The 10,205-nt window shown below is 29.1% G+C and overlaps 2 protein-coding genes across 2 annotated transcripts in view; one reads left to right on the top strand and one right to left on the bottom strand.

Moving 5' to 3' along the window:
* The window catches only part of LOC108741362 (Fanconi anemia group M protein), a 14,399-nt gene extending 4,613 nt beyond the window's left edge, over nt 1–9,786 (bottom strand). Inside the window, exons 1-18 of the mRNA XM_025975892.1 lie at nt 9,499–9,786; nt 9,307–9,445; nt 9,038–9,221; nt 8,726–8,988; nt 8,520–8,666; nt 8,348–8,472; nt 7,981–8,093; nt 7,793–7,914; nt 7,510–7,734; nt 7,228–7,437; nt 6,981–7,175; nt 6,818–6,923; nt 6,608–6,766; nt 4,390–6,548; nt 3,934–4,115; nt 3,581–3,686; nt 3,346–3,523; nt 1,114–1,222 (exon numbers count right to left, since the gene is read on the bottom strand). Of these exons, the coding sequence (XP_025831677.1) occupies nt 1,114–1,222; nt 3,346–3,523; nt 3,581–3,686; nt 3,934–4,115; nt 4,390–6,548; nt 6,608–6,766; nt 6,818–6,923; nt 6,981–7,175; nt 7,228–7,437; nt 7,510–7,734; nt 7,793–7,914; nt 7,981–8,093; nt 8,348–8,472; nt 8,520–8,666; nt 8,726–8,988; nt 9,038–9,221; nt 9,307–9,445; nt 9,499–9,539 (4,763 nt within the window). The 5' untranslated portion in view covers nt 9,540–9,786. The remainder of the gene's footprint in view (nt 1–1,113; nt 1,223–3,345; nt 3,524–3,580; nt 3,687–3,933; nt 4,116–4,389; nt 6,549–6,607; nt 6,767–6,817; nt 6,924–6,980; nt 7,176–7,227; nt 7,438–7,509; nt 7,735–7,792; nt 7,915–7,980; nt 8,094–8,347; nt 8,473–8,519; nt 8,667–8,725; nt 8,989–9,037; nt 9,222–9,306; nt 9,446–9,498) is intronic.
* Nucleotides 1,738–2,935, top strand: LOC108741381 (uncharacterized protein C15orf41 homolog). Its single transcript, XM_018476186.1, has 5 exons — nt 1,738–1,907; nt 1,962–2,295; nt 2,349–2,398; nt 2,457–2,696; nt 2,756–2,935. Exons 1-5 carry the CDS (start codon nt 1,804–1,806, stop codon nt 2,880–2,882), a joined length of 855 nt encoding a protein of 284 aa, XP_018331688.1. The 5' UTR covers nt 1,738–1,803; the 3' UTR covers nt 2,883–2,935.
* Nucleotides 9,787–10,205: the final 419 nt, after the last annotated feature.

Below are 10,205 nucleotides of genomic sequence, written 5' to 3'. Positions count from 1 at the left end.
TTTTTTATTTATGAAGTCATATTATATATAATGTCCGGAAATCGATGAAAACATTTTTGGAGCGATTTTGGTCTGGATCCCCAATTCTGGCTAATTAACCCTTTCAATTTAAATTAAGAGGTATCATTTTGACTTTTAATAGTTTATTACATTTCATACTCTTTATTTTCCTTAATGACCAAATATTTAATTTAAATATAACACAATTTTCCCAAGTAAAGCTAACACAGTTTTTGTCCGCATTTTTAACTATCTATAAAAACCATTCTCTATCGTCTATCAAAAGGCCTATCAAGAATCCTAATGTACAGTACACAACATAAAAATTCCCAGATTAGACAAATTCCAAAACAAAGTGAAAAATATTAATTTACATTAACAGTGCCAGGAAATCATAATTATTTTCTTAGACTGCTTATTTACCAATTAAATTTGAATAGATTATTTTATTAAAATCGAGAAATTTAGTTGCTTACAAATTTTGACTTACACTGTAACATTTTTTCTTTATCTAGACTACAGCGCCCTCATTTGATTTCGGGCCAAAGTACCATGATAACTTGAATTTCAAATAAATAATTTTAAATACTTCGCATAGGCAACCCACTATACAGCAAAGTATTCTCAACCTCAAAGCAGTAGTAGCAGTTTTAATTCTTTTATTAATATTTCTATTTTCAAAAAAAGGTTTAAAATATTCACCAATAATTTTAAGCCGCATAAATGTAGTTTGTATTACACAGTTTATTACATTTTTCTGTTTTCAGAAGAAGAAAAATTAATTAATAAAGAAATAAAAGCGACTTTTTTAAATTAGAGATTGAAAGTGCACCCCCGTAATTTCTAACTATAAAAATGTTTTCAGGGATGTCTCATAACAACTTTATTACATTTTGTTAGCTTGAGGTCGTTTAATAAGGGGGAGATTAATTCACCAAGAAATAAAACCGATTTTAAATTGATGATGGTAATAAATATAAGTAAGTTCCAAATATAATTTTTTTTCAACGATGCTCCACAACAGGTTTAATATATTGTCGTACTTTCAACTAGATTAATAACGTAGAAATTAATTTTAAATTTAGAAAAAAAGGGTAAAAAGATGAATCCTACCTTTCCCATGAAGGGACGATGGTTTGGAAAGAACAGTTCCGAATGAACAACATTGTAGTTTCACTGCCATAATCAACAGCCCAAAAAACTAGGTAAATTGTTCGGAATGCTGAAATAAAAAGAATATTGTTTAAATAGTAGAAAGAAGCATACATACCATTCAAACTTATAATACCAAAATTATCTTAACAATCCACACCATATAAAAACGCACGTAAATCTTCGCCCTACTAAACAACTATTTTAAACATCAAATAGGTGAATTATATGTAAAAATGTACGAAGAATACAGTGGTTATCACATTTTTTGAATACAAATTGATTATCACTCTCACCTGAAGAAGTTGAAATAGTGTAGCACATGGGAAACCACTTTTACTCTGCTTTTACTAGATAGAATTTAATGTGGCTTTGTGGAATAAAGCAAAACACGCAAATAAATAGCACAATTTCAAATTGCCCCTATTCTGTAATACACATACAAGATCCATACAAACTTATTAGAATTTAACTTTTTCAAAATTTAAATCGTAATACTTTAAATTTTCACCGTGAGGGTCTCTAGTCTCGGTAAAACTCATAGATATGGTTAGGCCCATAGAACTTATACTCATATAACTAAAGTATGGTTATAATCGTTATAACCTTCAATTCAAATTTATTTAGAACAACATTTAGTAAGGTATTATAATGAAAATGGAAACAGAAAAGTATTTTCAAATTGTCGAAATCATTCGAAATTATAAAGGACTTTCTAAAGACTGTTTGGTGGAACTCAAACACAGATTTCAGGAGTACGTCCTTTGGTTTATGAGTTTGGTGTTTATTGTTTCTATATTTGTTTTCAGTGTACCCAGTAATACTTTATACAGTATACTATCAACTGAATATCAAAAATTTATGAAACAACATTACTGCAAAAGTTCTAAAAGAATTGAGAAATATTATAGTGAATACTGTAAAGCTATTCATAAAAGAGAAGAACCTGGAATCATACTACGAATGTCCAAGGAGAATAATTTAGCTCCTTGTTTAATAGGTAAATTAATATTACAAAAATATTTTGAAAAGAAAAATGGTGATGCAGATAGTAACTCTGACAAATCTCAACAAAACATTAACTTGTATATGAGGAATACTTGTTTAATACCTGACACTGACTTATCTTATGAAATTTATCTGGTATGCTTGTTTTGTTTCACTTTTTCAATATTAGTACAAAATAGATCTTTTAGTGTACAATGTATGATGATCAATATAGTCCTTTAGTGGAAGTTATAAAAATGTAAGCAACTTCAATAACTAATATGTACATGTTAACTTATGATCAATACTTTATTAAGGTCTGTGGGCCAAGAATATGAATTACTTTTGGAAAGAACACTAAAGGAATTGGGTCTGGCTTTCCGTAATGAGGAATATTTAAGAAGATATGGTTATGACAAAACACCTGACATTAAAATGGAAATACCTATAATGATAGATGGTGTTATAATAAACTGGATAGAAAGTAAAGCACTTTTTGGCTCAGAGGAACTTCATAGAGAGTATTTTAAGAATCAGTATTTCAGTTATTGGAATAGGTAAAATTAAAGCTAATTGTTAAGAGTACCAATTAATTAAGTCTGCTTATCTACTTTAGATTTGGGCCTGGACTAGTGATTTATTGGTTCGGTTTTGTAGAAACATTAATTCAAACAGATGATAAAAGGTTTATAATTAGAGATAATTTTCCAAAAGACATTGCTGATATTACGTCACTCATTTAAAATTGCTTTTACTTATTTTTTCTTTATGAAAATAAGAATGTCAAGTTAGTTAAATTAAATTAAATAATTAATCCTATGAAAGTATTTTAAATTTTCTCCCAACAGCTGTGTGATGCTTAAAAATATAAAACTAACAAAATTGTATTTTGAAAACAGAACATTCTTCCAAAATTCTTCTTTCAATCTGAAGATAAACCCGATTCTTTTAATCCCATTTTTAACATTATTGATTGAATAAATTACAAAATTGTATGTTAATTTTACATTACAACCGATAATATTGATTGAATCGAAAAATCCGTTAAACGTTGATGTTCAGAAAAGTCAGTGTAATTTTTACGAGTCTCCAACGGAGGTGAAGAATCAAATTATAAAACATTTATNACATGATAAATTTATACGCGAAAAATTTCAATTATATACAGCGCAGTCAAATTTTCAACAATAATATAATCTTACTCACTTTCATCGCTGGAAATTACAATTATCCTTCGTTTTTTCATATTTCGGAAATGTTCTTCTTTCGACTTTTTTCGTTTTCTATTTTTCCGTTCTTCCTCTAATTGCATTTCAGCTAATTCTAAAAGTGACATTTCTTCTTTCTGAGTCGAATATTGAATATTATCGTCACAAAATGAATCCTGAAATGAATTTTGATTAACATTGCATTTTCCTAGAATGTTTTCTATAATGTTTACGTTTAAATAACTGTTGTCTTCGGTATTCGGCATTTGAGAAAATATATCCGGGTGCAGGGGTGGATTTTTTGGAATTTTAAACTGGCCACTATTCAGAGTCGGACTCCTTAAAAAACAAAATATCTTATTAAAAGCAAATTATCAAAATTTTAATACATTAAAACGATGTTCCATTTCTTCTTGAACTTATTAAATAGATTTTATTTTACAATTATTGATTTAAATAAACTTATTTATGAAAAAAGATTATATAACAAATGAAAAATACTAAACAATTTTCAACTAAATGGTAATAATTACTTAATAATTGTTAACGTTATTCTCATATTAATTATTAATTAAAAGTTACTTACCTAACTGACTTCAAATATTCAGCGTGCATCATAGTGTTGTTGCCTAGATCTTGAGTTTCATCATTTACAAAACTCATTTCAAAAACATCGTCATCACTTCCTTCCGTCGTATCTGATGAAGCTTCTTCTTCCGAATTTAATCGCGCCTCTTTCTCAATAAATGATGAATTGTATGACTTCTTCTAAACCAGAAAAATAAAGCAAAATCGTTAATGATAACTACTGCCATTGTCCAGCCAATGATATTTTAATATCTTAAGTTTTGTGTTATTAATAATAGGAATGAAAATAATATACAAACAATTGTGATTATGCGTCTAAGAAAAATTCACTATTTCTTAAATTCGTCAACAAAATACATAACTTGTTCTTTAAACTGTTGCTGTCATACATAAAATACCTTGAAGGATAAGTAATTTTTCATTATTATTAATATAATTAGCCATTTCTATTTACCTTTTCTCTTTTTCCTCTTTTCGTATTATTTTTATTATTACTCTTAGTTGCATTTTGCTTTGGGAGAACAGGCTCAATAAATTTGAATTTGTTCTGTTCTGAATTCGTACTTTTCGCCTTATTCTTCTCTCCTGAGCTTATCAGGTTTGGTTTTTGTACATTTTTCTTTGATAACCACCTTGTATTTGATTTTACTCGATGTTGCTCGAAATCGTCATCGGAATCGGAGTCAATTTTACAAATTCCCTTCATAAAATTTATTTTAGGCGACTTAACTTGGTCTTTCTTCGAATTGGTGAGCGAGACATTTGGAGTTCTGTTAACATTGTTAGCATTTGAAAGCCTCCCACAATTTTCTTTTTTGGGAGTAACTGACACCTGCTTACTTCTCATTTTCGTAAAACAAAAATCATCGGAAAAATCATCAGACTTTAATTTCTTTAATAGCGAAGTTACAGTTTTGGACTTGCTTTTATTCATGTACTCCAGTCCTTGTGTTATGGATAATTGACTGGGTAACGTTTGGGTACACGTTTTCTCAAATTGGCTTATAATTGGACTCGTTTTATTCATATCAATATTTTCTTTTTGAGAATTGTTTGATGAATTCATAACGACGTAATCTCTTTGTAGATTTTTGTTATAAGGGATGTATGAATCTTCATGGCCTTCTCTAAAAACATTACTTTCTCCTCTTTGTAATTGGGAATTTAACTTGTTTTTATCTGGCGTAATTTCGTTGTTTTTATTAACACTACTCAGCCCAAAGACTGATATATCACAAAAATTGTCGAGATGTAAAATATTTATATTTTGTGGTTCTTTTTCAGCAATCCTTTTACTATCAGTGTTTTTATTTTGATGTTCGGTTTCCATTAAATTCGCACCAATTTGAATATTTTTTCTATCAGTTTCAAATTCTGACGAACTGCCACTATTATTTAAAGCTGGGGTCTTATTACTTTTTTGATTTGTTGGAGTATTGCAAATCTTAAAATTATTTTCAAGTTCAGAAGAAGTACTGCTATAAAAATCTTTTTTGAAATTTTCAGTTTTATTTTGTGTAAAACTAAGTAAATCCATGGAATCAAAATCAGTTTCGCATAGTTTAGCACTGCGTGATTTCTCTTGAGTGCGTAATTTAAAAGAATGTACTCTCCCAGTTAAAACAGGAGACGTTTCTCGACTATGAATAATGTCATTCAAATCATAAATAACAGTTTCTTCACTAGAATTGGGGGAATTTTGAAATATCTGTAAGCTCCCTTTTGCCAGTGAATTGTTTAAAGGTTTCAATATATCCTCTATTTTTTCTAAAAGAAAAAACTCTAAGGCGTCTTCGCAGCACGATGAAGAATCTTTTTTTTGGCCGTTATTGTTTCCAGAACTAGTAACTTTTCTATTTGTAGTAATTAAGTTGCCTTCGCCATTAGCACTAATGTCTTGCAACAAACATGTCGTCGAATTGGTGGTCAAATTTATTAAATTTTCCTTAAATGTGCTATCTAAGAAACCATCCAAATTTATACAAACTCTGTCGTTTTGATTATTTTGTTTCTGTGAGCTATTCTCTAACTGGGTTATTTTAAAGTTCTCGAACAGAGACTTGTTAGTGCTTAATATTCTCTTATCACTTGCTATAATTTCCTGCTTTCTTTTTGGAGTAGTAAAGATATTATTACCACAATGTTTTAAACGAATGCCAGTGGGTGTTTCCGTAATTTTTGCTGCACATTCCTCAAATTTAATGCTTCTCTTACTACTATTATCATAAACAGAATTGTTTGCAAATGAAATGTTGTTCCAAGATTGATCAGGTGCAAAATTAATGCAGTCTGGCATATCAAAATCATTGTAAACATGATAGTCTTTCAAATCTAACGAATTTGCAAATGTATTTAACGCATCAGAATCAATACTTTTCATTACATTTGCGTCCATATCAGTCCAGTTTTCTAAATCAAAATCAGAATCAAACTGTACAATTGATTTTTCCAGTTTTGAACATTTAAAAAGGTTATTACAAATTTTACATGAATGATGCGTATCATTTATAGATACAAATGCTGATATTTCATTGAATAGTTCTTCTACTAATACACTGTTTATAGTAGGAGGTGAAGGAACAGATGAAACATCAATTTTATTATCACTGCTCCCTAAATTAAGACAATAATTAGCTTTTCCAACAAGACAAACTGCATACTCTTTCATTTACCTTTTGATATCACAGATTTAGAGTTTCTTTTTAATCCTTTGCAGAGCATACTTTTTAAATCACACTGCTTAAAATTGTCTGCTGAATTATTTTTAATCAATTTACATTTTTTAGAAGCCTTCTCGTTCTTTGTATCACCAGAACTGTTTTGTGATAGATCTTAAATTAAGAACGTCAATAAAAAACAGATCTAATTATAAGATAGCTTACTTTTATCTTCTTTACTGGCCCGTTTTCGTGATGTCTTTGGTTTATCCCTAGCTGAATCCAAAGACTTTTTCTTTGTAGAAGATTTCGAATTATTATTAACTCTTTCCTGCAAAAAAAAGAGCATGTTTGATTAGGTAAAATAAAATGGAATAAGGTAAGGTACCTCTTTACTATCAGTTTTTATTTTATTAACTGAAGATGAACATTTCGTGACAGTCATATGTAACTTTTCACAAACAGGATTAATACCATCGGGTACCATTCTTGAATTATACTTAAAAAGACCATTGTGTAATTCCTTTGAAGTAATAATACGGGACGACAAATTTTGTTTTTCTGCTAGACATTCTTTTAGCATCTACAAAAATAACATTATACCTACTATTTCTAAAACTACGACAGTATTATACCTGTTGTTCTTTTCCTTCTGTAACCAAGATAATTACTTTGCCCTGTCTTTTTCTTCCTGTACGCCCCATTCTTTGTACTAATCTAATAGGAGACTTGTTGTTGATGTCAAAACACACAATTAAATCAACTTCACCCACATCCAATCCTTCTTCTCCAATACACGTTGAAATAAGTGTATTACATTCCCCCTCTCTGAACGCATTAATTACCTACATTTTAAAGAAGCCTCTGTTAGCGCTACTTTTAATTGATACAGTTAATAGATATGTTAAGTATCTTACACTCATCTGTATCCGTTGAGGCATAGCACCTTGTCCCATGAAATATTTCGGTTTGATAATGGGACGATTTTTCAATAGCAATGTGTAGGCTTCCATTACACTTTCTTTATATTCGCAGAAGATTATAACACGACTGTTCGTATTTTCGGGAAGAGAAAAATGATTCATTAAAATTTTACCCAACTCATAATACTTCGGGTGTCCGAAGGTTATTGTTTCTGGGATCTAAAAGCCTTTGTTTAAAATAGTGACTGAATAAGAAGAAAAAACATTAATAACGTACGTCAGGGATGGAACCATCAGGTAAAGGATCGACGTTGGGTACCGGCCCCAAATATTCCCGAATATCTTGCAAAATATCGTGAATTTCTTGAATTCCCCTGAGGAGTGGTTTATTAATATGATCTTCAATCGAAAACGTTTTTAAAAACTTGGAATCACAATTACACTAATGATTATAAAAATTGTTACCTTCATAAAATGATAGAAAACCTCGGAGTCCATGGCGAATCAAAAGTTCGTAAGCGTGGTACAAAGTAATACAAATATTTAAATTTCGCATTATTTCATAAAACATTTCTCCCCTAAAATAAAGATATAAAAATAAGACTTCACAATTATTTAACATTTTGACGAGTTTTTATTATGACATAGACACCATTAACAAAAACATGTAAATTGTATAGTATTAATTAAATCAGTATTGCAATTTTCAATTTTTACTACTTTAATTCATTTGCAGGTTTTTATTTTAAATGTGTGTCCTACAATTTCATTTTATAATTAAATGCTAAACAATCGTTATTAAACAATATGATATATATATATTACAACTTACCTGCTTGTTTTATTTTGCTCCTGGAAATTTTTCATTGTCATAAATATTTTTCCTCTGGTCAGTTGGTTACAATTACCGTTGATAATTTTATGCTTAACTAATACCCTTGTATAATGGTCTAAAACCTTTACAAAAAAGTTTATTTAGAAAATAAATAAATCTAAAGTAGTACCTTTAAATATGCATGTTTTATATCTTCTAATTTTCCGCCCAGAGGAACAACCACTGTTTGCAATGACCTGTGAAATACATAAGGTACCACATCAAGACTTTCTTCAGTTCGTACTTCTAAATGGGCAATTAATAAATTATTTATTACCTACAATGGGATTACACTTAAATATTTAATCAGATAAAACCATATACACATTAAGTTACCTCATACACATCCTTTATAGTACTTCCTGGTGTAGCACTTAATGCTAATACTCGAAAATACTTATTCCTTGGATAAAGTTTTCTAATAACTTCACAGTAGGCGTGATTTCCTTTTGCTCTATGTGCTTCATCAAACACAAGGCATTTTATCTTGCCACTCAAGTTTTCAATGATTTCCAAATCATTTTGTAAAATTTGTGGTGTAATAAAAAATACTCTCTTTTCATCCCATAATATTTTTCTATCTTCTTTTACTTTTGAACCTTAGATAAAAATAGTTATTTTAAATTGTTACTGTTTTAAATAATCTACCTGTTATTTCTACTGTCACATCTTTTGGAATTGCCATAATATTGTAGCAAGCTTCCACTTGCTGTTTTACTAAAGGTCTTGTTGGAGCCATAAAGATTACTTTGCCACTGGGATACCATCGATAATAATTGTACATTACAACTGCAGCAATGAACGTTTTTCCAAGTCCAGTTGGAAGACTGACCTAAGAAAATTAATTAATTATTGTCAAATCTGTTGATGTTAAATAAACAACGACAATTTAAAATACCTATTTTAATTTTACATACCAGTGTATTTTTGTATAGGGATTGCTGGACAATATTGTATTGATAATCTCGAAGAGGATAGTTTGTAGGATAATGCCATGATTGTCCTGCTTCAATATCAAAACCTTTTGTGCCTTCTTCTTTGCTTAATACTGCTAACCTGAGATTTTAATATTCTAACCACCAAATTATAAATTTGAATTATCTACTTACACATCAACATTGCTCTTATCGTCCTCAATTTCGCCACTCATTTTATAAGGCTTGGATGTTTTGTCAAAAAAATAATACAAATAACCATTTCGAAATGCTGTAAATTGTACTTATTTCACAGTACTTTTAAACAGAATTTTTAAAAATTTGAAAATGACACAAAGCATATAAAATAATTAACACATTCTTTGAACTAACACAAGCTTAATAACAATTATCTTTATAACAACAAATTGTTATAATATTCCTTGAAACTCAAACATCCTAAAATTAACCTCTTTAACTTCAACATCTAACCATAGATAATATTACAGATTCACTGTACAGATTACACCAATCTCAGCGTCATAGATACTTTTCATGTGCTGTTTGTGACTACTGTAGCGTCAAAGTAACAACAAAAAATATTGAACTACTGTTATAAAACTCTCTTTTTTGCATTCCAATTCTGACTAAAAAACTTATTTAGAAATCCTTTATTTCTAATTACATTTTAAAAATCTATTTTTATCACACTTAATTTGATAAATAAAACCCAAAATAACATTAAAACTTATCATTATATTCATTGCAGTTTTATGTAAAGTATAATGGTCATGTATATCTCGTTTTATTAGTGTTGAATAGTCTTAATTTTAAACATTGCAAATATAATGATTGTAATTTTGCAAATAATTGCTATTATGATGCGACTATCTTAAATAAAA

This window comes from Agrilus planipennis, unplaced genomic scaffold (assembly GCF_000699045.2).
Source record: "Agrilus planipennis isolate EAB-ADULT unplaced genomic scaffold, Apla_2.0 scaffold270, whole genome shotgun sequence".
NCBI lineage: Eukaryota > Metazoa > Arthropoda > Insecta > Coleoptera > Buprestidae > Agrilus > Agrilus planipennis.
The sequence above is the reverse complement of the archived record's forward strand: the minus strand, read 5'-3'. Positions and strand labels throughout refer to the sequence as shown.